The sequence below is a fragment of the Pyrgilauda ruficollis genome, unplaced genomic scaffold (assembly GCF_017590135.1).
Source record: "Pyrgilauda ruficollis isolate IOZ18807 unplaced genomic scaffold, ASM1759013v1 scaffold159, whole genome shotgun sequence".
Lineage (NCBI taxonomy): Eukaryota > Metazoa > Chordata > Aves > Passeriformes > Passeridae > Pyrgilauda > Pyrgilauda ruficollis.
The window spans coordinates 445,741-472,359 of record NW_024514654.1 but is presented as its reverse complement, the minus strand read 5'-3'; the positions used below and the strand labels follow the sequence as shown (position 1 = coordinate 472,359).

Here is a 26,619-nt window from a genome sequence, read left to right as displayed (position 1 = left end):
GGCGAGCTGGGGCGGCCGCAAGGCGCGGGGCCGGGGCTGTGCCCGGGCTGGGGCCGTGGTGCAGCACCCGCCATCCTCCATCAGCACCCACGGACCTCGGGAGCCCACGTGGAGCCCGCTCAGGGAGCAGAACCTGTGCCAGGAGCGCAGCGGCTCAGCCAGGCTGTCCCCCGAGCCCCCTCCATGGCCACTGATCGCCGACACCGCCCGGTCCGGGGAGCGGAGCCGTCTGTCACCGGCAGGGGATGGCTGAGGCTTGGCCACACGGCCACTGCCACGGCCACAGGTGGCCATGGGCTTGTCCCCCAGGGGGTTTGTCTGGGGCGTGGGATGGGCAGCAGTGGGACTGGTGGTGCTGAGGCAATCCTGGGGCCGCTCCCACGGATGGGCACCACACAGCTCCCGTGGACACAGCTCCATAGCCAAGCTCCAGAGCTCTTCCCCCGCGGGTGCAGCCCACGCAGGGGTCTCAGCCCCCAGCTCAGCCCAGGGCTCCCACAGCAGGCTCTCGCGGCCGTGGGCAGCCCTGTGCCTCACCATGCCCCTGGATCCGCTCGCTTTCCCGGCCCTGCTAAACTCGTTAGCGGCGGGTGAACGTCAGCCGGGCGGGAGCGAAGCGCCAAATGCGATTATGCCCCGTCTCGCTCTCCATCCTTCCACCCCGGGCCCCATTTATCGCGGAGGCGGGCGGGAGGGAGGGAGGCGGAACTGGCTCTTATCTCGGCCGAGAAATCCCGCTCCGGCCCTAATTTATGGCTGGCTGCGAGGGACTCCAGCGGCACTGCACAATTACGGAGCGTTTAGAGCACGGAGGGGTCAGTGCTCGGCTACGGCTGGAAGAGTCGGGGTAGCCAGGTGGGCGCTCCAGCTCAGGGAGGCTCCCTGGGGCCGCACAGGGACCACCATGTCTCTCCAGGTGGGTGAGACATGGGATCTGCGGGTGCACACTGGGGATCAGGGGAGGACAGAGGTAGAAGAGTGCCTGGCCCAAAAAAGGGGCATGTGCTGGCTGGGGAGACCCTGGCTCCATCCTTCCCCCTGCCTAAAGGATGGCACAGGGGACAGGCAGAACACTGCCTCACAGGCCCAAGGCCAGGCAGGAGGGTGGGAACACCCTGGAGGATCCCAGAGATCACCATGTGCAGGGAGGTTCCAGGGGCTGGCAGCACCCACCTTTCTCAGAGTGTGAGGACAAGCAGTGGCACTGGGGACAGGGGTACCCCAGAGGGAACATGCTGGTCACAGAGAGCCACAGCAGGTCCAGGATCACATCCTGGCAAGTCAGACCCAATCCGTGGGGTGCCCAGAGCCAACACTGATCCACAGCCCCCCCAAGGAAGGCATGGCAGGGCTGATGCTCCGAGCAGCTTCTGGAGCAGCTCAGGGATGTTTACTGGGAAAAGCAGGAGCTCTTCCTGCGTGTGCTGAACTTTACAGAGCACAGCCGTGCCCCAGCATAGGAACAGCCTGGGAAGAGCCACGGGATGTGGAGCAGCTGCTTTCAGTGTTTTATTAAAACAAAAGTGAAGGCCCAGCACCCGCCTCGCCCAGGCTTGGCTCTCCCACCGGGAAACTGCCGCCGAAGGAAGCTCAAACAGCAGGAAATGAGTTGGAATGAGGCAGAGCCCAGGTCTCAGCCTGCTCCAGGGTGGATCAGAGCCTTGGATCCAAACCAAGGGTGACCCACGAGTGATGGCCACAGAGGCAGAGGGCAGGGAGGAGGAGCAGCCAGCTGAACACCTGATCCATATGAATGAGGTGCTGTCCTCCCCCTCGCTGATTTAACAAGTTTCCATTAAATCAACATGAAAGAGGGAAAATCCCAAGTCTAAATGTGGATGAGGAGGACTGAGCAATGGGGAATCACCCCAGGGGACACTGCAGGCAATAACAGGGCCTGAGAATTCACCCAGACCTAGGGAGAAGATTGTTCCGGAAGACATTAAAGTGAGATTGTACCTGATTAAAGTGAGATTGTCCCAAATTAAAGTGAGATTGTCCCAGATTAAAGTGCCTCAGCTCACTGAAGTCCCACAACAGAGACCCACAAGGGGACAAGGGCGTCATCCCACAGGCACAGCTGGTGGGTGAGAACCTGAGCAGGGAGAATGTGCCTGAAAAAACCTCTGGCTGTGTTCACCTTGGGAAGTTTGCAAGGAGACGCCACTGTCTGCATTCAGCTGGCAAAGCTCATTAACAGAGGTGGCCTTTCACTGCCCTTTTCAAACGGGGAAATTCAGGCCCCTTCCCTGCCTAAGAGAAAAGGTGAATTAAGAGATGAAATGCCGTATGAGAAGGAACACCAGCCCGCCGAGCCCGACAACAGCCGTGCCCACCGCCAGCCGTGCCCAGAGGAAATCCAGGGAATCCTCGAGGCGGGTGTGCAGCTGCAGGACCTGCCGGCGTGTGCTCTCCCAGTCCCCGGAGTTGTCGATGACGTGGGTCGCCCACCTGCGCTTCTCCTCCAGGGGCAGCTGGGAGCTGATCCGAGCTTCGGCCTCGGCCACGCCCAGCCCGCTCCTCTTCATCAGCCGCGCCAGCTGAGTCTGGGGGTCACTGCCGGGCGGAGCACGGGGCTGAGCTGGGGGTGGGAGGGAACGGGGGATCTGCCTTCCTCGGGCACCAGGGGGAATCACTGGGATAAAGTGGGAACGAGAGAGGTGCCCCCTTGGCATTTCTGACACAGTCAGCCACTGCTGCCCGGGCCGTTCTCAGCATTCACACAGCCTGTAACAGCGCCCCAAATCCTGCCCTGATAGAGCACGGGCTGTGGAAGGCACAAAGGCAGTGAAATCCCCTCTATGATGGTTCCAGGGAAAGCTCAGAAAGGCCCTCATGCACTATAAAGGGAGGTATTGCTTCTCTCAACAGGCTTTGCACCAGGGCTAAGGCTGAACTTTAACCAGAGTGGAGGCACATGATGGTCCCATCTGAGAGAGGTGGCTTTGTCCCTGTCCTCGTGGTTCCCAGAGCACTTACCAGTAAACCAGCACTGTGTATTTCATAAACCTGGTCAATCCACGGGTCTCGAAGAGCAGAGGGATGTCGAGGATCACATAGCGGTAGCCTGTGGAAATGGCAACATTTCCCAAAAAATGGAACAGAGCTAACCCCCATTCCCAAATCCCTCATGCTGCACACACCATGGCCAGGAAAAGCAAAGCAAGCAGGAGTTCTACAGCTCCATGATTACAGCCAAGCAGAGCAGAGCCTGCTGGCCCTCCTCCCTCTCTTAGGGAGGAAATGGTTTCATTCCAAGTTTCCAGAGGTAAAAAAAAAAAAACAACCCTAACCTGGCTGCTCCAGACCAAAGGTGAAACTGCAGAAATATAATGAGGAGCTGAAACGAGGAGCTGAAATGAGAGCAGCAGTGCCTGGCTGGCAGGAGCAGCAGCTGTGTGCTGTGCTGGCCTCTCCTGGGAAGCAGTGCCCACAGCAGGATCTGCTCTCCACTCCTTCTCTTGTCCAAGACTTCACCAGGCTGCAGCCATCTGAGCCAACATTTCCCAGCTCAGCTTTCCTCCCTTTATGAAAAGCTTTGGCTAAATAGCTCCATTTTTCCAAGGGGAGCAAGGAAATCCCTGCAGACCTCCTGCAGCTGTGACACTGAAATGCAGGGGAAGCCTCCAGGCACAGCCCAAGGGCTGAACTCTCACCAAAACTGGCTGTTTGGTTTAAAACCTCTGACATCACAGGAAGCAGAGCTTGTTACAGTCAGTCACTGTCCCCCTGGTTCTCTCCATGCCTCTGCTCTTGGCCAGTGTTTGGGGAGATGGGAGATACCCTGCTGAGTCTGGGGGAGACAGTGAGCAGAGGGAAAAGCTCTAAGTCAAGATTTCACTCCCCTGTGTGTCCCCCAGTCATGGGGACATCTCAGGCTGGTGTCCCCTCTTTATAATCCCCCTAAAACCGAGCTGCCCACAGCAAGTCAAGTCTTGACAAAGACATCATCATCCAAGGAGCCACCATTCCACCAGCACCTCCACCCTGAGAGGCTTGTGCTGCCCTCTGATTTGATCGATCAGAGCTTTCCTTACACAGAGATCCTCAGAGACAACATCCAGCTATCCCAAATCATTAAATCCTGACTAATGAGGACAAAGCAGCCTACTGAAGCCACACAGCACTCTCGCCGAGGGCCAGGACAGCATCCGCCTCCTCAGCCCACAGCCCCGAGTTCAAGACTCCATCTCTGGCTCCTGGCATTCCTGCCTGTTGCTTCCTTTGTGCTTCCTCCTCCTCCTCACCCCGCAGCAGAGCTTGGCCCCGTGGTGCCCCAGCCTGTTCAGCTCTCCCAGGGCTCAGCTCTGATAAGCACCACGACTCCAGACTGACTCTATTAAGGCATCCGTATGGAGACCTCCGGAACAGCTGGTGATCTTATCTGGCATTTCCCCAGCCCAGCCTGACAGCTGCATTTGTTCCATTTATCAGGGGGAATGTGGGACTTTGGAAGCCACAGCTGTCAGCCCATCCCTCACCTTATCGACGCTCAAAGGGCTCCACAGCTTGCAGTGAAGCTGGAGCAGGCTGGGGGCAGGGAGGGATGCGTGGCCATTTCTGGAGTGTGGCATTATCCGGCAGGTAATCTCAGCAAAGCTGCTCCCAGGCCCTACAGATACACTTGAAACCGCAGAGGAAAGCGGTGAAGGGCAGCACTGAAAGGCAGGAGTGAATCAGGAATGAATCCTCCAAACACTGACACCAAAGGCCACCGCAGGCAGAGCACAAAGGCTGTCACTCAACATCCCTTCCCTTCCTCTGTCATCCCTGTCCTTCTCCCCACATTCAAACCAAAGGCAGAGGGAGCAGGGATGGCTCCTGCTCAAGCAGGAGTCCTGGTAGGCTGGACATGGCCTCTTACCACATACAAAATACTTCAGGATCTGCTTCAGCATCTCCTTCAGAATCTCAGGGTGGGTGATGGAGTTCAGCAGCCGCCGTTTCTCTGGCTGGGAGAAGATGATGCTTCCGAGAGCCTCACGATTTATCTCGCCGTTCTCCAGGAGGATCTCGGTGCCAAAGTGCTGCAGGATCTGCTGATGGGCCTTGGAGTGGGGCTGCACCACTGAGAACATCAAACAGCTGGGGGTGAGAGCCAGTTTTACAGCACAGTTGGTGTTTGCATCAGCAATCACCCTCAGATGGGGTTTGCTCATTCACTACAGAGCTGATGCTCGCCATGGCAGCACATCTGCCTCCAGCACATCTGTCCTGGCACCACATCTGCACAGCCCGGCAGCTCCTGCCAGCCCAAGGTCCCTCTGAGGCCTGACACCTGGAAGATGGAAGTCCTGCAGACATTAATTCAGCACCACAACCCTCCTGGCACGTGCTGCTGCTCAGGGTGAGCAGTCAGCAGGGCGGGCAGGAGGACACGGTGATGGCCACATGCCAAGGCTGGGGGAGCAGCTGGCCTGAGCCAATTCCCACCAGGGATGGAGCAGGGAGATCCTAAAGGAACCAGGACCAGCTGAAAACTTCAGCTCTGCGTGGATACTCACTGCTGTTAACTTGGCTCTGGATGCTGCTGAGGTGTTTTTTTAATTGTCTTTCACATCAGTCACTAAATTCTTCAGGAAAATGAACAGAAAAACCTTCTAAAAGCTCAATCCCCAATCAGCCCTTGCAGGGGCTCTGACGTTACAGGAGTGTATAACTTTAAAGCCACCAAAAAAAAAAATCCCCAGCAAAAGGGATGAAGCAATAAAACCATAATTAAGCTCCAGCTGAGGGTAACCACAGCGAAGGACAGACCGCAGATAATCATCTCTCCCAAATCCAGGAACATTGCCACAGGTTGTAACCTCAGGCCAACCTCATAAAAGTCTTTAAGACCAATTTTTTTCTCCTGTGGAATATCACATGGAGGCAGTTTCAGGATGGGTGAAATCCATATAGTAAACAAACACATATAAAAAAGGAATTGGTGCAAAATAAAGTGATTGGCAGAAAACTTTCACAGAGTATCTGTAGTGTTTTCCTACCGTCTCCGAGGGCTTTTAGCACCTCCAGCAAATTTCCTGCACCTCCAGGGGAATTACAGTGCAATAAAATGTTAAAGCATCACAGCTTTGAGTGGCTACACAGTAAGTTCTTCACCAAACAGAAAAGCTCAGGCACTTCCAAATGCCACCATTGTTCAGCAGCAGACCCCAAACCTGCTGCATGCAGGGTCCACAGCCCTCAGCAACCCAGACTGGTTTGGGGGGAAAGCCCACCCAGTGCCACCCCTGCCATGGGCAGGGACACCTTCCACTGTCCCAGGCTGCTCCAATCCCATCCAGCCTGACCTTGGGCACTGCCAGGGATCCAGGGGCAGCCACAGCTGCTCTGGGCACCCTGTGCTCTCCGCATTAGCCTGGTGGGGTGAAGGGATTAAGATCTCACAGGTAATCAGGGAAAACAAGGTGTGCTCTGGTCCTACTGAGTCAACAGATCTGGGATTTTGGGGTTTTTCTCCAGCCCAAGCAGCACAAGCCTTTTGGTTTTTGGTGGTTTTTTTGGTTGTTTTTCGATTGTGGTTTTTTTTTTTGGTTGGTTTTTTTTGGGGTTTTTTTTTTTTTTTTTTGTTTGTTTGTTTGGTTTGTTTTTGTTTTGGGGTGTTTTTTTTGAGCACATTAATTTTGTGGTCTGATCTCTCCATATCACCAGAAAAACAACATCCAGCACAGAGGGACATTCTTTTTCAGCCACCAACGTAACTGAGTGACAGGATGGGTGTCCTGGGGCTCAGGGGGCGTGTTGGACTAGCCAAGGGATCCCATTTTACAGGGAACCACATTTCTTTTCGCCCAGAGCTGGCTTTCAAAGCTGGGAAGCATCACACACCAGGGGATGGAAACTCAGAGTACAATTTCCCCACGGTGTTTATTAGGTCATGATCTTCTTTTTTTCTTTATTAAAAATATATCCCCGTTCCAATCCCCCCCGGGGCAGCCGGGACAGGGAAGCGGGAGCGAAACCCTTCTGCGATGTACCCAGAGCACCCTCTGCCGTCAGCGATCCCGGTTGTCAGGGGAACCTCGGGGAGCAGGAGCAGCTCTGGAAAACTCACCCTGCCTGGCGAGAACATCGGCATCGATCACGGCACAGCCCAGCTCCCGCAGCACCGCCACCACCGTGCTCTTCCCCGACGCGATGCCACCCGAGAGTCCCACCAGGAACATCGTGCTCTGCGAGGGAAAGGGAAGAGTGGAAAACGTGCCAGGAGAGGCCGTTCTGTTCATGCTGAGCACATCAAATATTTAGTCCCAAACAGGCAACTTCATTCAAAGCTCATTTTCCTACTTTCTCAGGGTGTCACGGAGACATCAGCAGGATTTTGGCACCCTCTGAGCTGTGTTTTACAGGCTGGAGGACAGTGCTGGATTAAACAGTGCTTCTCTGGATCCCCCCAGCTCTGGATGTGCCACTTGAGCCAGCCCTAAGTTCCTCCAGCTGCTTTATCTGCAGCTCATTCCCCTTTAGCGTCTCCACTCATCAAACCAGAGCCCCACGTACAGCACCCTGAGCCACGGAATCATGAACGGGTTGGATTGGAAGAGATCTTCAAGCCCATCCAACTCCACCTTCTGGTATGGGCAGGGACACCTCCCGCTGTCCCAGGCTGCTCCAAGCCCTGTCCAACCTGGCCTGGAATGCTTTCAGGGATCCTGGGGCAGCCCCAGCTGCTCTGGGCACCCTGTGCCAGGGCCTCTGCACCCTCACAGGGAGGAATTCCTTCCCAATATCCCATCTGGCAGTGGGAATTCATTTCCCCTTGTCCTGTCACTCCAGGCCCTTGTCTAAAGTCCCTCCTGGAGCCCCTTCAGCCCTGGCAGGGGCTCTGAGCTCTGCCTGGATCCAGGTGAGCACCCCCAGCTCTCTCAGCCTGGATCCAGAGCAGGGGGCTCCAGACCTTCATGTATCTCCATGACCTCCTCTGGATCTGCTCAGAGAAATCAGGAAATTCCTGGCAGGTTTGTTGAGGGTGACCCAGGAGCAGTGAAAAAGGGCAGAATTCAGACAATATTTGAGCCAGGACTGGGACACACGAGGCCTGAGATGAAGAGCTCTGCTCAATCCCTGCAGCCAGGTGTTGGAGCTCAGCCACCTCTGACACCAGCAGAGCCCACAAGGCACTCAGGGAATCCCATTCCCACACCACTGGCAGCCCTAAGGACAGGGAACTCGCAGCTCTGAGCAGCAAACTGGTGTCTGTGAGCTGCCCTGAGCACAGATCTGTGCTGCCCTTGGTCCCCCTGGAGGGGGTTGGTAACACTGCTCCCACACAGACACCCCCCTGCTCAATGCAGACCCTGCAATCCTCTAGATGCTGCTTGTGTGCTCTCAAAAGCAAAAGATTCAGCCACTCAGAGGCAGCTCTGGAGAGCTGAGGAGACTGTGAGTATCTGCATCCCAGAAACACAGCAGCCCAGCAGGGTACAGAGCCAGTGTCCCTGTGCAGCCCAGCCCAGGCAGCTGAGTCCTGCAAACCCCAGGGACAGCAGCTGTGACTTTGCTGTCACCTCATCCAGGGTGACAGCAGGGCTGAGGGGCTGAACCTGCCACAGCCCAGCCTGTTCCAGCTGAGGAGGAATTGGCTCCATCACCTTTGGCAGGAGCCTCAGGCTGCTGGCAGCCACCCTTTGGCTTCCCCTTGCCCCGATCCTGCTCCCTCCTGGTAGCCCAACCCCAGCAATTTCAGTCACCATCGCTCTGCCTAACCTGCCTCTGATCTCCACCCTCCCTCCAGACATCACCAGCCCCCCCAAAACTCTGCCCACAAAGGAACCAGGTCCCTGCTGCCCACAGTGCCCCCCACGAGTGGCACCCCAGGACAGCAGGTGGGCACACGGGGCTGCAGGAGGGCTGCAAACACAGCACTGCCACCCTTTGGCTAGAAAACAACAAAAAAAGACACTTCAGTCACAATTCAGTCCTGCAAACAGGACCCAAACCCACAGTTTGGGGGGGAGGAGGGGGTGGGCAGGTCCTGTGGCAGCTGGAGGCAGAGGGAAGGGGCAGAGCTGGAGCAGCAGCACGAGCTCCTTCCCTTCTCCAGACAACAGACGGGATAGCTCCAGCAGGAACAAGGGGAAATCCAACAGGAATCAGAGAGGGCCAAAATATGAATAGCAAAGAGCAGTGATGGAGAGGCTGATGTACACCCCAAGCAGGACCTGGACCCCACGGGGAGCCTCTCTGGTGTTACAGGGGGCTTGGAGGGACAGAGGGGCTGGTTATTGATCCCAGCAGGTTAAAATCCTGCTTTATCCTCCCAAGGCTGCAGCCTCTGAGGGACAACACTGCACCAGGAGGAGCTGGATCACAGCAGTGGAGGCTCCTGCTTTGTAAAAATGCACTGAAATAAATGCACTTTGTAAAAATACACTGAAAACTCTCCTGCCCTCGTAAACAGGGCTTTAACTGCAGCAAGCCCAGCGTTCTGCCCTCCAGCCTCAGCTGGGACTTGCTCCCAAAACCCTGCTATTTCTGTCCCTCCTCCACAGGAATTACTGCAGGGGAAAGCAGCCCTTGGAAGGGTTATCCTGGAAAGCAGGGCCAGCCAGGGATCTGAACGCTTGTGCTGTCCAAGGGCCTGCACAGATCTCAGGCATCAATATTTAACAAGCTCTGGTTTGAACTGCACACGAGGGGAGAGGGCAGCTTGCTCCTGCAGATGTTACTGGCAGGAGCCAGAACTAGCTTTCCCCCAAATACACCATTTTTGGGGGATGTTTTAGTTCCAACTAAACCAGACATGGGGAAAAACCAGAACACGAGCCACAGAGGCTGATCAGGCTGGAAAACGGTGAGCTGTTCCTGCACTGAGGAATGGGGAGATGCACCCAGAGCACTGAGGAAATGTTTTTCAAAGAATTAAGTGCCCAAAAATTCCCGTGTCCCACCTCCTGGGGGTTTCTGAGCACAGCACAAGCTGCCAGCCTCAATCCATCCATCCTTCAAGCACAGGGAGTGGGGATGGAGCAGGACCTGTCCTCCAGCACCATCCTCACCCGGCCCTCCTCGTCTCTGCTGGGGCTGACAGAGCTGGTGTTTGGCTCGAGGAGGCTGCAGCCAAAGGGAAGAATCACCAACACATGGTTAACTGGCGGGGAAAGAGCCGCCGCAGCAAACACCTTGACCGACCCCGCGGGGCGCCGGGGCCGCCATGGCCCCCGCCCTCACCACTCACCCTCCGCCCGGCTTCACACGCGCCGCAGTGTCCCGCGTGCCTATTGGCTGTCGGGAAGAGGGGGCGTCTCTCCCAGCCAATCGGCGGCACCCTCATTAGACTCGACCCATCCCTCAAGCAGGAAGCGGGCGGAGACGCGAGCACCGCGGCCTCGGCGGGGAACGGGCGAGCGAGGGGACTGGCCGCGGCTCTCCGTCCGCCGGGGCATCCACGCGGCTGCCCGGTGTGAGGGAGGCCTCCCGCCACCGGCGGCCCGCCCCTAAACACCCCCAGAGACTGACGGGAATTGTAGTTCCAGCCCCGGCGCAACCCAGCCCCCTCAAGCCCACGCAGACTACCACTCCCGGCATGCCTCACGGCCCGCCGGCCAATCGCGGCGCGCTTTGTTGCGGGGGTGCGGCACGCGCGGAGGCCCCGTTCAAGATGGCGGACGACAGTGAGACAGCAGTGAGGCGGCCACCGGCGAGGCCTTCGCGGCCGGCGGCGGAGGAGAACGACCACGAGCATTGCAGCGACTGCGAGAACGAGGCGGAGCATGGCTCCAACCGGGGGTGAGCGGCGGCCGGGACCGCGTGCTACGGCGGCGGCCGGGCCCATTGAGGCGAGGAACGGCCGGGAAGTGCGAGGCGCCCCGCCCCTTGGGTGCGCTGATTGGTCGCTGGGCAGCATTCCGGGCAGCCATTGGTCGTGGCGCCGGTCAGTCTGGCGGGGGGGCGGTGCCGCTGGCGCCCATTCACGCCCGCTGCGGGAGCGTGTCCGAAGCTCAGCAGGGTCGGGCGCGGCCGCGGCGTGGATGGGTGACGGCTGCGGTGCCTGCGGGGCGGCCGGCTGGGGCCGCGAGTGCCTTTTTCGGGCAGAAATGAGCCCATTTAGCAGCTCTTCCTGGCCGTGCGTTAGGGCGCGTCTCCGCACATTCCCTCTGCCCTCCCGCAGAAGCCTCAGCCCACTCGTGGCAGCTCCATCCCCGCGGTGACACCCAGGGTGGTGGCACGGTGGCACGCGTGACGCTGCTTTCCGGAGCATGTGGCATCCCCGGAATAATCCCGGGTTTCTGCACACTCATCCCGTCGTTATCCTAAACACAGCCCAGGGTTTTGCAAAGCTCTGCCTACATTGTCTCGTGGTTGGAGGAGCGCAGCCTCCAGGGGTATGGAATGGGGGAATAACAACAACAACAAGGCAGGGAGCGAGCACAGGCAGCGAGGCAGGTCCTTATCTCAGTAGGGAAGAGCTGGAATGCTTAACGTAGCACCCTCATTACTCACTGCCTTAATTAATACGATGCAAAGCTGCCTCACTATGCCTGGGATTTGAAGGAGAGGCTCTGTCCTGGTTCCTGTTGGGAATGGCAGCATCAACGTGTGGCTTTCCAGAGCTTTCCAGCAGTTCTGCACTTTGCTTTTCCTGCACCTGAGCCTCCCTGGGCTCCTCCTGCTCTCCTGGTGCTTCCCCAGCCCTGCAGAGCAGAGACCACAGGCTTGGAGAGCCCTTCTCCCTCCAGCAGCAGCTTTCCATTGGCAATCCCCCCTTCCCAGGAACCAAAGCGAATAAAAGGTCACACAAGAAATATCACAGAGGCTTTTTTTATGACAGCACAGCTGCCCATTTATATTTCATTTGCCTCCCGGGTGTGGCACCGTGTCTCAGTTTAATCGGTTTAGCTGTGCTTGGGGAGATTTTTATTTTCTTTCCCTCTGACATGATTAGGTTTGTGGAAGCCAGAGCTGAGCAGAGGAGACCTGGTGCTCAATCACTGCTGCTCCCCAGCCCAGCAGTTCCTCCTGCCCTTTGCCAGGAAAAGGTGTGTTCTGGAGCCCTCCTGGGGTCCTGGGCATCACTGGCCACCTCGAGGAGCTGGGCCACCACAGGCAGCCTGAGGAATATCCAGTAGGAAATAGTTTGGATAGCTTGGGAAATAACAGCAGAAGCGTGGCTGGTGAGCATGAGGCAGGGAGGCTTTGGAGCTCTCTGGCAAAGCCCCAAAAACCACCAGGGAGAGACCAAGTGGTGGGAAGGAGGATGGTGTTCTTGCTGCATGCACAGTCATTAATTCTGTTGATTCCATAGCATCCATGCCATTGCAGTGGGGTGTGGGAGTGTTTCTGGTCACCCCAGAGACACTGTCCCCAAAAACAGGGCAAGGGAAGGGCTTTGAGCTGCCAGGCTTTGTAGAGCCACACTCTGAGCCCTGCGTGCCAGTTTGTGCTGGGACTCACTGGATCTTGGCCCTGAGGTTTAAAACATGAAAGTATTCCTTAGTGAAAGTGATACTTCCTTTCCTTTTAAGGACAGGAAAGAGGAATTGAGTTTCCTCAGCCTCAGTCCTGTGTCAGCACGGGGAAGTGGCTGCACTGCTCTCTGCTGTGGTTATCCAAGCTGATTTTCCAAAGAAAATAATCCCATTTGGTTATTTTTCGTATTTCCTTTTGTGTGAAGGGGGCTGCTGTGTCCCTGGTGGCTGTGGAGGATTTGTTCCCTGGATTTGGAAAGGCAGGAGCATTGCCTGGGCTCAGCCTGGTGGGGTTTGTCACCTCACAGGCAGCGAGGGCAGTGGTGACAGCATGGGAGTGTCCCGGTCCCTGAAACAGTTCAGAACCACCTGGGGAAGCTGTTCCAGGCAGGAGGAGTTTGGGAGTGCCCTGTGGCACAGCTGGATGGGGTGTGAGGGGACAGAGGGGCTTTTCCAGAGGGGCTGCAGTGGGTTTGGCAATCCCTGCCTGCTCTTGGCCACAAAAAGGGGTTCCTGGGACAGGCACTGAGCTCCAGCACATGGGATCAGTTGTGGGTGTAGGGAGCACACTGGTGGCATGCTGGGCTCTGGGAGCTGAGCTCTGCCATCTGGAGATCCTCCCTTCCTCCCTGCCACAGCCCCTAACGAGATTACAGAGATTACAGCCTAAGCACCGTGCCTGATTAGCCCCTGGGATGGCAGAAGGATTTTCCAGCACCTAAATACAGAGCAGGGATCTACTCCTTCTCATCTGACACTTTCAGCCTCCCACCAGGCTGGGGGGGCTGCCCACAGCTGGAGTTGTTCCCCTTGTGCTTCCTCCCTCAGCTTTGGGAACGCCCATGGTTCAGGGGTGGGTAATGGGTGCTGAGCACCAGTTTGTTACCGGGTGAGTCTGGTGTTTTCCAGCCTCTGGAGGGGCTGAGCTGGTGGAGCAGAGCCAGTCTGAGCAGGTCTCACCCTGAACAAGCCTGGTTGCTGTCTTTAAGTGCTTCCAAAAAGGTAATTTCAAGATCACTCAGGTCACAGGGGTTGTTTTCTGGGCAGTGGTTGGGGCTGGAGCCTTTGCCTTCAACTCAAGGAGACACCTGGAAACAGGAAAGGAGGGATTGGAGTGCCAAGTAATGGCCTTGGTGGTGGGGATGCCTTTCCCAGGAGAAGGGGAAAGTGTTTTCCTTAGCCAGAAGAGAGACCATGGTGATCCCACAGGGAGCTGGGGGATGTTTGCACAGTGCAGTCAAGGTGCCTTTGTCCAGCTGCTCCATCTCTCAGTGCACCTCGGAATGCAAAGGGATATGGGAGGAAAAAAAGGCCTTAAGTGCAGCTGGGAAGGCTGTGGGATGTGGGATGTGAGCTGGGCTGGCAGCTCACCCTTCCTGGGGATGAAACTGCTCCAGCCCTCAGCTTTGCCAGCTGAGATTTTGGGTGGTGGTGGCTTGTCCCAGGACAGTGGTGGGGCATTGTCATTAATGTGGGGAGCATCTGGGGGGTGTAGCTACCCTGGGGAAAGAAGATATTTCCTTTCCTAAATAGATGTAAAATAGAAAATGCCTGCAATTGTTGCTTCTCTGGGTGTAGTGAGTGGAACCTTTGGGTTTTCCAGCATTTTCCCACATGCTGGTGTCTCCTCTGCCAGGTTGGTTTTCATCTCCTGGCTGGAGCAGGGCCCTTCCCGAGGCCATGCCACCTGGAATGCAAAACCTCATCCCACCTTCTGCCACCCTGATTTCTTCCAGGTCACGACAGCTTTGCTCATAAATCAGGGAGGAATTTTCTCAGAGCTTTCAGCTGCGAGCCCGGCGTGGCTGGGCTGAGCTCATTAGCACCAAGCTGGGAGTTGGCAGCTCTGATTTATGAAGCAAAGCAATGCTGACAGAGTATGAGGGGAGCATTTTGTCTGTCACAGCTGACACCTGCAGCATGCCAATGTGCAGGTGAGCTGGGAACGTGTCTCTCCCCTTTGGAAGGGGCAACTTCCAGTGTCAGCCCTTGAGGTGTGCTCAGGAATTCTCCTGGTGCTGTCAGTTTGTAGTGTCAAAATTGATAGGAAACGGTTTGGATGTGTTTATTGCAGCTCCAAGGTGGCTTTGCTCATCCCAGGACTTCAGTGAGGTCAGGATTTGCCTGTGCTCCTCCCCAGAGAGTTAAAAAAGCCATCACACATTTGTCACTAAAATCAATAGTGGTGTCAGCAGCGCTGTGCTGGCATTGCTGCTGCTGTCATGTCCAACAGCATTTCCCAGGTGGAGGCAAAGCCCTTTCCTGGCAGTGGGAGGGAAGGTGAGATTCCCAACAGGGATGGTGCAGCAGCACCACGGGATGCTGGTCCTTGGAGCTGTGGCTTTGCTCCTGCTCCTCTCCCTTCATGTTCTTCTGCAGAAGAAGGAGGGCTTCTCTTCACCCCCTTTTGTGGAGCAGCTTGCCCTGAACCACTGCTTGTTCCCACACCAGGAATGCTTCCATCTCCTGGTGTCCCACACAGGCTCTGCTGATGGATGGGGATCCTTTTCCCCAGCAGGTGCTGTCTGCAGAGGCTCTGCTGCTCTTCAGGTTTTATCCAGAGGAAAAGCTTCCCCAGCCCAGCAGCTCTGTCCTGCAAACCATCCTTCTCTGCTCCCCAGGGCAATGCAGCCCACCACAATTCTACATCCCAGCTTCATCCCTCCAAAAACTTTTCTCCATCCACTTTTCCCCAGTTTCATAACCTTCTTGCTGCTCAGCCCAGGATTGCACAGAGTGGTTGGCTTGGAAGGGACCTTGAAGATCATCCAGTTCCACCCCCTGCCTTGGGCAGGGACAATTTCCACCTTCCAAGCTCTGTTTTCCTCTCAGCTTCTGCTTGTTCTGGCCTTGCTGAAATAAATAGTTGGATGCTGCTCCAATATAGTTTCCAACACTTTTTTTTTTTTCCTGCTCCACCCTCTTCACCACTATCTTGTGTTTGGTAAAGACACTAAACTGTGCTTTTGTGGAGGGATTCCAGGCTGGTGCCTCTGGGCAGCTCAGATCTGTGGGGTTGTCCCTGCTGTGGGAGTTGTTTTGGGGTGCAAGGAGAGGACACCTGTGTTGTAGAATAGAAATGCACTGGCTGTATCCTGACCCTGCTGGGCAGGACAGAGCTGAGCCATGTGCTGGCAGCTGGCAGAGCTCTCCTGGCCCTGTGTCCCTCCCTTTCCCCTCTCATCCTTCCACTCAGACCTGCTCCAGCCTCTCCAGGACTGGATTTCCCCCTGAACCCTGACTGTCTCAGAGGCTCTGGCCAGCTCCCAGCTCCCCCACAGCAGTGACTGTCCTGTGTCAGGTCGTCCCATGCAGGACCACGAGGTCATCATCATGAGTTGCCATTGCCATGCTGGGAGCAGGCACCTCTCCTGGGGTTTGGCACCAGGATGCTGCTGGAGCAAATCCCAGGCTCTGGGAGGGGTTTCACACCAGCAGCTCTTTGGAGATGATCATGATCTGAGTGTCCAGGGCTGCCCTGCAGCTCTGGAAGGAGGAGCTGTGCCCTGGTGTGGGCACTTTCCACCCTGCACTCCCAGAGATTTGCTGCTCACTCTCAGTTTTCCAGTTCCAGCATAACAATGCAGTAATTTTCCAATAAACAGCCTCATCTCCCTAGAGCATCACCTCTGCAGGTGACACTTGGCACAGTGTCCTTGGCCAGTGACCTCTCTGTGGTGCCTGGACCTGCTCTGGGGCCTTATCCCTGGTGCTGGACCAGTCTTTTCTGCTTCCACATCTGTCCTTGGGCTTGGAGAAGAGGAAGAAGCCAAAGCTGAGCACCTCACCACACCACAGGGTGGATATGGGCACGGGTGGCAGAGCAGGGATGTCACTGCAGTACAGGGCACAGTCCCCACTGCCCAGCACACCTGTGGGGTGAGGGGTGTTAGTGCTGGTCCCTTTTTGGGAGCTCCCAGAGAGTTCTGTGCCATGGGGTGGGCGCTTGGCTGTACCCTCTGTGCACAGAGTATTCCCCTTCCTGGAGACTTGGACTCGGCAGGAGCCTGCATTTTCTTTAGAGTGCCTCAGAAACCAAACAAAAGTTCTCCCAAAAGAAAAACCCAAGGCTCCAATGATGTTTCTTTTGTTCCTCAGGGGCCTGAGTCCAGCAAATGACAGTGGAGCCAAAAAGAAGAAAAAGAAACCCAAACGAAAGAAAGAGAAAGGAGGAGGAGACCAGCCTGACCAGGCTCAGGACCAGCCAGTGAAGGTGACCAACCCCTTCCCGGAATCCTGGCCCCCCCACAACAGCCAGCCCCATCCCAAACCTCTCCAGTGTTGCTTAGGGCAAGGAAGGAGTTCCCAGCCCTGGTTTTAGGCACTTGTTTGCTCAAAAACCTTCAGATTCACAGTGATTTCCCAGCCTGGCTCCATGTGTGGGAATTCCTGTTGGTGCAGAAAGTGTTTGCAGAGCCCTCCAGGGATAATGCAGTCCTTGGCTGGATATCCCAGCCAGTTCTAGGGTCAGACTAACACCTCCAAGTTACTCTTCCCAGCCAGCAGCTGCCTGTCACAGGCAGGAGCTGCCACCTGCCAGCTCAGAGTCCTGCCCGCAGCAGCACGGGGGGGGACATCTGGTGGTGTTGATTTTTTGCTTGATGATCCCAAGAACAGCAGCTGGGGAGAGCAAGGTCTGTCTTATCCCTCTGGGCTTTGCCTGATCCTGTCCAGCAGCCAGTGATTGAGGAAGCAGCATGGGACACACAGGTTTGACCCTCCTGGCCCTCTTGTCCCCTCTGGTCCTGTGGCAGAGGGGACACATCAGCAGAGGCTGGTTTCTGTCTGGTGCCAGCTTCTGTCCAAATATTTTGAATATTTTGTCCATCTGACATTGCAGAGGTTTAAACTGGGGCTTTGTGTTTTTCAAACTAAAATCCTCAGGGATCAGAGAGGAGCTGGGGTTGGAAATTCAGTGCAGAGCCATCCACCCTGAGGAAGAGGAGGATGAAAGTGTCTTTCATCTTGACTCAACCTCTCTGCCTTGACCCAATCCCTGGTGTCCAGGGACTCCTCTGGAAGCTGCAGTTTGTGGGTACAGATCTAGCTTAGAGAGAGGAGGCTGAACAATGAGAGAAAAGCCACTGAAAGAATCTCGAGTGCTGGGTGTGGGTTGATCCCTCTGTCTCTGCAGGATGTCAGGTGGGGAGGTTTGCTCCTGGGGCTCACAGCACCCACTTAACTGAAGCTTAAAGCATTTTCAGAAAATTCTTCCATCCCCTTTGTCTGGGGAGTGCCTAGAAGCCAGATCTAGGTGAGGGGCAGCTGGCTGGTGAGAGGGTTCATGCATCCTGTCAAGGACTGAGGATGGGAAGGGAGGTTCCTGCCTGCTCTCCCTTTCCTGGCAGCACCCCATGACAGGACCAGCTCCACATTGCCCTAATGAGGAGCCCACATACAGACCTGCTGGCTCAGCTTACTCATTTTGTCTTTCCACCCTCCTTCTGTGCCCTCAGGTGAACTCTTTACCTGCTGAGAGGATCCAGGAGATTCAAAAAGCCATCGAGCTCTTCTCTGTAGGTCAGGGACCTGCCAAAACCATGGAGGAAGCCAGCAAGAGGAGCTACCAGTTCTGGGACACACAGCCAGTGCCCAAGTTAGGTATGTGTAGCCCCTCAATGTCCTGTGGGCCCTGGGGGAGGCCTTGTGGTCCCCAGGCTGCTCCAGGAAGCCCCCAGAGAAGCCTGGAGGTGCTGATCTGTGGCCACCAGGTGAGTCCCTGCCTGGCCTGGGCTTCAAAGGCACCAAAACCACTTCTCCACCATTCAGCAACGTGAATGCAACGGACTAGGTGGATGGGGAGGGTCTGAAGAGCTGTGCAAGCACTTCAGGGGGTACAGAGGGACAAGGAACCCCTTCAGACATGTGACCTGGTGCCTCCTGCGTTTGGATCCCTTAATCCCCATCCTTAGCCCTGGAGCTGGGTCTCCCCAGCCCTCTGTACCTGAGTTTTGTGTGTGGTGTTGCCACATCCTGAGCTGGCTCAGAGCTGTCCAGATCTCCCCTTCCTGGAGGTTGAAGCTTCCCAGACAGAGATCCTTGGTGTGGGGTGAGCTGGGGCAGGGAGCAGCTCAGGGAAGCAGGTGCAGTGCTGAGCTGCCACATCCTTGTTCTGCTGGGCTCGATCCCTCAGCACAGGCAGGAGCTGCAGCTGAGCCAGGAGAGGGGGAGCACAGACATCAAAGCAGCTCCACCCCAAGCTGCCATGAACAACTAAGGATGGGGAGCCCCATCTCTTGGTCCCCTGTAAACATCCCAGTGGTGCTTCCCAGCTCTGGGCCTTGCTCCAGCCCTTCCTCTTGCTCCTGACAGCCTGTGGCAGTGATCTGCCACTGACACCGTGGCAGGGCTTTCAGAGCAGACATGCCAGGAGAGCTGCCTGTCTGGAAGGCTCATTCCCAGGCTGATTGGGGTGCCAGGGATAACTTTACTTTAGTCTCTCCTCATCTGCATCCCTCAGAGCTCAGGGAACTAGAGAGTGAGTCCAAGCCCAATTTTCTAGATTTATCCAAAACTTGTCATGGCTTCAGACTTGCTGCTCTTCAGTATTTCCCTTCATGGGTTTGTGTCATTTTGCTGCAGATGCAGTGTTTGATTCCCATTCCGTGTGTCCACACCACTGTGAGGCTTTTTTGGGTCTCAAAACCTTTCCTGGGAGCAGCAATCTCAGCTTTAAGTTGGGAAAATCACAGTGAGATGGCATGTGGTCATGTGAGACAGCAGAGTCTTGCATTTGCCCTTTTTTTCCAAGGATACTGAGCATGGGAAACATAATTTCTGCTTGGGAAGACCCTGGGGAAAGGGTGGAGGGTGTCTCCTGGGGAGTGGGAGGCACAAAGCAGCTCGTTCCTCCCAGCACCAGGCTGGTGGCTGTGCCTGGCTGCTGGCCACTCACTGTGTCCCAGCACTCCTCGTGGTCCTGGTGTGCTCTGGCTCATGCCATTATGGGCATGGGGCTATTTAGGGCTGGATAACAGAAGTGCTGTGGGATTTTTGAGGCCAGATCTCAAAACAGTTCAGCACCTGCTCAAAACAGAGAGGGCAGCCAGAGGTGAGTGTTTCTGGAAGCTGCCTGGGGTGGGTGTGATGGGGGAAGTTCTTCCTCTGGGCTTTCATCACCTCACCATTGCTTGGAAACCTTTTCAATGCCTTTTTAAGGGAATTCCTAATTAGCACAACTTGCTTTTCCTGGCAGCACTGAAGTGATGCTGCTGGACTGACATCCCTGAGACAGCCAGAGCTCGAGCTGACATCTCCTGGCTGAATTAGGGCCTTTAGGAGTCAGTGGTTTTACAACAAAAGTTGTGTTGTTCGCTGCAGCTCTCCTTTAGGCACAGTGAGCAGGAAACCCTGACACTTGCCAAGTGGCAGTGGCCAGAGCTGGCAGGAGATCACTGTCCCATGGAGGGCCTCACGGGAAAGTGCTGGCCCAGGCTGGGATTGTGGGGATGGGGAAGGATCAGGCATCACGTGTGGAGCTGGAGGATGCAGCTGTGGCTGTGTTTGGTCACCCAGTGGGCTCCAGCCTTGCTCTGGAAGTTTTGATTCCCTGCCCATTGTCACCTCCCAAACTGGGTGGGTGAAGTGACAATCCCTGTCTGCCACTGCAGGGCTGGGAGACATGAGCAGAGGTGTTGTGGAGGCTTGGCCTCACTTAGCAGAGAACTTCTTCATGCTCCCTGCTGTGTGTTCCAGGAGAAGTGGTGAACACCCACGGCCCGGTGGAGCCAGACAAGGACAATATCCGCCAGGAGCCCTACACCCTGCCCCAGGGCTTCACCTGGGACGCCCTGGACCTGGGGGATAGAGGTGTGGTGAGTACAGGCAGCTCAGCACACTCCTCTTGGAGTGTTTTGGGTGGCACTTCAATGCTTGGAATGTTGGAGGTGGTTTTGGGGATGGAAATGTGTCCTTTACCACAGCAGGTGACTGTGGCTCTGTCACACCTTGGGCTTGGATGGGTCTTTTTACCCATCCCACACTGAGCAGCTTGGCCTGTTTTTTTCAAGGGGATGTAAGGATGCCTGAAGCCTGGAGTTCTCCTGTGGGAACCCCCTTTACAGCATGACCCACCTCCCTGGGAGATGACACAGGGCTTACCTGTGTCCTGCTGTCCCCCTGCTCTGTTGACACTGCTCCAGGACCCCGGAGCAGGGGCATGTGCCAGGAGTAGGGGCACAGCTGCACATGGTGCCCCAGTGCTGTGGCCACACATTAAGTGCTCAGGGTCCTGACTGAGGGCAGTTGATGGCTGAGTAAGCTCCTTAACCTGTGTGCTCTGTGCTGCAGCTGAAGGAGCTGTACACACTGCTCAACGAGAACTACGTGGAGGACGATGACAACATGTTCCGCTTCGATTACTCGCCCGAGTTCCTGCTGTGGTGAGTGGCACCAGGAGTGCAGAGCAGGGGTGTGGGATGCTGACAAGCCTGATCCCGGTGACAGGGCTGCAGCTGCCTTTGCTTATCCCATCTCCCTTCTTCCTGAAATGTCCCTTCCCCATCTGTCACTGTGTACAGTGTCCCAGGGACATGGTGAGAGGGGCTGTCACCCAGCCCTGCCTGCTTCTGGCTCCTTCAAGATATGGGAGCTTAAAGGTGGATTTTTCTCCTCTTTGGTTTGATCCCTCAAGTGTTTGTGAAAATCCCAGTAGCTGAGAGACTCCTCAGTGCCCTGGAGCTGTGGGATGAAGGCAGCTGCCAGCAATTACCCTTGGAGTTCTGTTGCAGCAGAGCTGCTGTTTCCTCAGGGTGTTCCTGAATCCAGGAACAGATGTGTCCCTAGTGAGGACTGGCCATGGGGGGCAGGAATTGCCCTGGATCCCAACAGTCCTTGCCACATCCCTGTCACTCTCATCCTCTTGCTGGCCAGCAGGACTCAGGGTGTCCCAGGGCAGGGTGGGAGGCAGGAGCAGATACACCAGGGACCTTGGGTGGGAGGTGACAGCTGAGGTGTGTCCCCTCCCCAGGGCGCTGCGTCCTCCAGGCTGGCTGCCCCAGTGGCACTGTGGGGTCCGAGTGGTCTCCAGCAAGAAGCTGGTGGGATTCATCAGCGCGATTCCAGCCACCATCCACATCTATGACACGTGAGTGCTGCTGCATTTGTCATCCTGCCCCTTGCTGGGGCTTTGGGAGAGCTCAGGGGGTCTGGCTCCACTGTCTTCCCCAGCACACAGCCAGACCTGCACCCTTCAGCTTTGGAGATGTTTTGCTGCTTGAAGGGGAAGGTGGGGGATATTTAAGGGTTGGCAGGGAGGTTCTGGGCAGGGACATCTGGTAGTTAACCATTGTGAAGGCTGTTTTCCTCAACGAGGTGGGTTAACTTAGGGCTCTGGCTTACAGAAATCATCCACGGTTAGATGGAGATGTAGAATCATAGAATATCCTGAGCTGGAAGGGATCTCCAAGGATCATCCAGTCCAGATCCTATCCCTGCACAGGGCAGCCCAACAATCCACCCTGTCCTTGAGAGCATTGTCCAAACTCTCCTAGAGCTCTGGCAGCCTTGGGGCTGTGACCATTCCCTGGGCAGGAGATTCCCTGGGCGGTGCCCAGCACCCTCTGGGGCAGGAACCTTTCCCTAACATGCAACCCGACCCTCCCCTGAGATATGTTTAGACCATTTTGCCTGGAAATCCCTGGGTAACAGCTTAAGGGAGGGTTCTCCAAAACCTCCTGCCCCTTCCCTGAGGTGTTGACTCCTCATTCCCTTGAAGGGGTTTGGAGGTAGATTGCCCAGGGTGTTGGTCTGATCCTCCCAGGTCAGGACAGCCAAACCTCATGCTCTGCATTGTTTCTTCCCCTAGAGAGAAGAAGATGGTGGAGATAAATTTCCTGTGTGTCCACAAAAAGCTGCGCTCCAAACGGGTGGCTCCGGTTCTGATCCGTGAGATCACACGGAGGGTGCATCTAGAGGGAATCTTCCAGGCTGTTTACACTGCAGGAGTGGTGCTGCCAAAGCCTGTGGGGACTTGCAGGTGAGTGTCTGTGGCTCTCCCAAGATCTCTGCAGACCTTCCCTTCCCGTGGTCCCCTCTGTGGCCGGTAGTGTGGCCAGTGTGGGATTCCCCGGGACAGGGGAGAGTGATCCCAGTCCAGGTCTCTCCTCCCACGCTGTCCTTCCAGGATTAAGTGCAGTGGCTTTGCTCAAGTTGCTCATGTAACACAGGAGAGGAGGCTTTGGCAGCAGGATCACCTCAGAGCCGTGTTGCTCTCTGTGGGGAGCTGCTGGCCTGATGTTCTCACTTGCCCCTGCAGCCCCCCCGCTGCCCCAGAACGAGTCTCCCACTGCCAGTGTGTTTCTGCAGGTATTGGCACCGCTCCCTGAATCCTCGGAAACTCATCGAGGTCAAGTTTTCCCACCTGAGCAGGAACATGACTATGCAACGAACCACGAAGCTGTACCGGCTGCCTGAGGTGGGTGCCAGCCAGAGCAGAGCTCAGGACTTGCTCCTCCCTGGGCAAGACACACAAAGGAGGTGGAGGTCAAGTCCTCTGCCTGGAGACCCAGGGTTTGTTCCACATAGTAAATGACTCTGTCAAGCAGTTGTGCTTTATTTAATCTTTATGTATTTTTGCCTGGGTACCTGCATTTTAAGGGCAAATTCTTGCAGTTAGAGGACCCTGTGAGCTTTTGTTTGCTGGTGACAGTCATAGCCTGTCGTTCTGGTAAAACGAGCAGGCAGATGTGACAGCCTTCATCTGTCCAAACACAGCCTCAGTGTGACCTTGGATCGAGTTAGTCTCTCATTCTTCAGTCACACTGATCAATTCTGGCACTGCAGTTGTCCTGCTGGGGAAGTTCCCCAGCTGGAGATGGAAGAGAAAGAAGCAAACTGCATTAAAATTGCCACCACCTTTCCTGACCTTGTTGGCTCCTTTCTGTCACCCCTTTGGGGTGCAAAGTGCTGCTTTCATGCTGGGCAGCTCCCAGCTCCTGCCTCCCACAGCCACACAGACAGCGGTTGCTGGGCTGGAGCTACTGGTTTTTGCATAGAAACTCAGCCCCAGAGCAGATCTGGGCTTGCTGAGCCATCCCAACCCTAAATTAGTAATTGAGGCCAACTGGGAATAACATCTTGTGGAGCCTGGGACATGTCTCCCAGCCTGTGCCTGCTGTGAGTGGGAACAGGAACCTGCAGGGAAGCAGAGTTTGTGTTGTTAGCGGGTAGGAGCACTTCCAGTGGGACCTGACCTTGCACTTGGGGGTTTGGGACATGCTGTGCTCTCTGTGATCTTTGCCATTGGTGTCACAGCAGATCACATCCATCCTTTGCTGGGCGCACAGGGCTGAGGGGCTGAAAATGGGCTGATGTAAGCAGAGTGTCTCTGTGCTGCTCGTTGGAGAGCCCTTGGGTGATGAAAAGCACTGTGCAAGCCACGAAACAACTTGTCCCACTTTCTGCAGACTCCCAAGACTCCCGGCCTGCGGCCCATGGAGCACAAGGACATCCCTGCTGTGCACAAGCTCTTGACTGAGTACCTGAAGCAGTTCCACCTGACACCCGTGATGAGCAGAGAGGAGGTGGAGCACTGGTTCGTCCCTCAGGAGAACATCATCGACACCTTCGTGGTAGAGGTGAGGGGCAGGAGCAGGATGGGAGGGGTGTTTTCCTGGGCTTTTGCCTCTACTGGAGCTGTGGGAGCAATCAGGGAGGAGCTCCATGCCCCTCCAGGATGGGAATTTGCTGGAGGATGGTGCTTCCATGCTGGGCCCTGCAGCCACCACTCCAACTGGGAGAGCCCCTCTGAGGCTCTGGCCAGGCTTTATCCCAGCCTGACGTGTCATGATGTCCCTTCTGCCTTCCAGAGTGCCCCAGGAGAGGTGACAGACTTCCTGAGCTTTTACACCCTGCCCTCCACCATCATGAACCACCCAACTCACAAGAGCCTGAAAGCTGCTTATTCCTTCTACAACGTCCACACCAAGACGCCTCTCATCGACCTCATGAGCGACGCGCTCATCCTCGCCAAGTCGGTGAGTGCTGCACTCAGCCCTTTCCTGACCCAGACAAGGGGCAGCTGAGAGGTGTTTTAAAAAGCTTTTATTCCATTTTCAGTCTCATGTGAAGGGTGAGACAATGCAGATGTTATAATTCACACCATCACAATCAGAAGCCAATTATTTCCTAATTACAATACACTATAAGTGTATCTTGGCCTATCAGCTTTTGCTACACCATGCTGTAAATGCCTTAAAGCCAATCGTCTCAAATTACCCTTTGTGAGCCTTCTGTCAGGCTTTGAGAATTCTCTACAAATCCATTTCCCACAGGTAAGGGATGCAGGGGTGGGCTGGCACTGTGGGGCATTGGGCAGCTCACAGGAGCTCCCCAGGAAACTCACTGGGCAGCTCACTGCAGGCTGGCCACCCTCGGGTTTGTGGGAAGGGCTTCTTCCCAGGAACTGTAAAAATCCAAATCTAAAAGGATCTGCCACCCAGGAGAGGGATACTGGGGTACCTTGAACCTTCCAGCTTGTGGTGGTTACTCATGTCCTACAGCAGCCTGAGCTCTTGCCTTTTTCTGGGATTCAAAGCCAGGCAGGAAAGGGGGCCAGGCTGCTCACAGGTGGGAGGAACTCCCCAGCACAAAAGCAAGAACTGATGGCTTCATGTCTCCCTGTGCAGAAAGGATTTGACGTCTTCAATGCACTGGATCTCATGGAAAACAAAACCTTCCTGGAGAAGCTGAAGTTTGGGATCGGGGATGGGAACCTGCAGTATTACCTGTACAATTGGAAGTGTCCCAGCATGGCACCAGAGAAGGTCAGTGCTGTGAGGAGGGGTCTCAGCCCCACAGCCCTGGGGACATGGGGTGGCTGTCACCCACAGCTCAGCACTCCAGCCCAGCTGGTGTCCTTGCAGTGTCCCACACAGTGAAGGTGGATCCCTCTGCCATCTCCCATGCCTGCAGAGTGTGTCCCTGGGGAGAACCCTCCACACTCATCTTCCAAAGCTAATTTTACTCCTGGATTAGTGCAGGTTGAGTCCTTCCCCTCACACTAACTCCTTCCCTCTAAGGAAGGGAGGCCAGGCACAGAGGAGACAGCAGAGGGCTGCAGGGTGACAGATGTGACACGGGGGGTTGTGACAGTCACCTGTGATCCCTCATGGGACATGGGTGTCACTGCACAGCCCTGGGTGTCAGTGTGTCCTGGTGGGGTGGGAGGAGCAGCCACTCCTCTGGAGAGAACAGGCAGGCTGGAGCAGGACCTGGGACAGAGGAGCTCTGCCACCACATGCAGGGGGCTGAGCCACAGGATCCTAGGATGTCATTTGTCCCCAGGGCCAGCGGCCTGTTCCCCACTGCTCCCAGAGCTGTGCAGGGTCCCCATCTGCCTGCCCTGGGCCATTCTGAGGCAGCACCTGGTTGCTGCTGTCCCTCCACTCCAGAGAGGTGATTCAGCACCTGTCCACAGCCACCTTGCAGAGGATGGTGCTTGAGAACCAGAATCTACCCGGCTACATTGCAGCTAATTAACAGCTAATTAATGCCTTGATGGCAGTCACAGGGCTTTGGTTCCCTGGTGTGAACCAGGTCTGTCTCTGGGCACAAGCCCTGTGCCCTAAACCAGCCTCACTTGCCTGCTGAGCCTCCTAGGAAGCCCCAGGAGGTTCCCAGGATGTGCCAGCAATTCCTTCTTTAACTGGGAGAACTTGGGGTTGGGAGAGCCTGATGATGGGAATGTTCCTGTGGTGAGGCTGCCTCGGGGTCCACTGGGTCAGAGTGCATGACAGGCCACCAGCACGTCCTGGAGGGTCCCCAGCAGTGCCAGCTGCCTGTGGAGGGACATGTCCAGGGACCAGGCTCTTGGGAAGCAGCTTCTCCCAAGTCACAGAATCATGAAATGGTTTGGGTTGGAAGGGACCTTAAGAGTATCCCACTTCCTAGCAGAGGTGTTCCATCCCTCTACTCATCATGAGCTGACAAACACCCTTGGCTCATGAATCAAGGCTGTCTCATAACCTGATGGGGTTTGTCACACACCAAACATTGGTCACCTCCCCAGGTCAGAGCTGGGCATGGCCCTTGTGCCCACTCAGCCACAAACCCAGGGCTTTGCTGCTCTCAAATACCCCAAAAACAGTGGGGAAACCGACACAGACAGCACCGAGCCCTCCCAGCATGGCTGGGAACGGAGCAGAGGACACCTCCTGATCCCAATTTCTATCCTGATTCCTATTTCCAGGTTGGATTGGTGCTGCAGTAA

At 55.9% G+C, this 26,619-nt stretch overlaps 2 protein-coding genes across 3 annotated transcripts; one reads left to right on the top strand and one right to left on the bottom strand.

The window, feature by feature from the left end:
- Positions 1-1,485: 1,485 nt before the first annotated feature.
- On the bottom strand, positions 1,486-10,687 carry DCAKD (dephospho-CoA kinase domain containing). Of its 2 annotated transcripts, XM_041461964.1 has the most exons (6): positions 10,181-10,280; positions 9,894-10,056; positions 7,058-7,175; positions 4,865-5,068; positions 2,980-3,067; positions 1,486-2,556 (listed from the first exon to the last, which is right to left on the bottom strand). In XM_041461964.1, the coding sequence occupies exons 2-6, from the start codon at positions 9,942-9,944 to the stop codon at positions 2,271-2,273; spliced, it is 747 nt and encodes a 248-aa protein (XP_041317898.1). In that variant the 5' UTR covers positions 9,945-10,056; positions 10,181-10,280; the 3' UTR covers positions 1,486-2,270. The 2 variants fall into 2 exon arrangements, with proteins under 2 accessions (XP_041317898.1, XP_041317899.1); XM_041461965.1 differs by lacking the exon at positions 9,894-10,056 and having other exon boundaries at positions 10,181-10,687.
- Positions 10,688-13,270: 2,583 nt separating this feature from the next.
- NMT1 (N-myristoyltransferase 1) lies at positions 13,271-26,619 on the top strand. The gene is made up of 13 exons (XM_041462005.1): positions 13,271-13,299; positions 13,400-13,412; positions 17,867-18,011; positions 18,068-18,121; positions 20,106-20,224; positions 20,700-20,791; positions 21,379-21,495; positions 22,216-22,386; positions 22,716-22,824; positions 23,816-23,986; positions 24,218-24,385; positions 25,037-25,174; positions 26,599-26,619. The coding sequence occupies exons 1-13, from the start codon at positions 13,271-13,273 to the stop codon at positions 26,617-26,619; spliced, it is 1,347 nt and encodes a 448-aa protein (XP_041317939.1).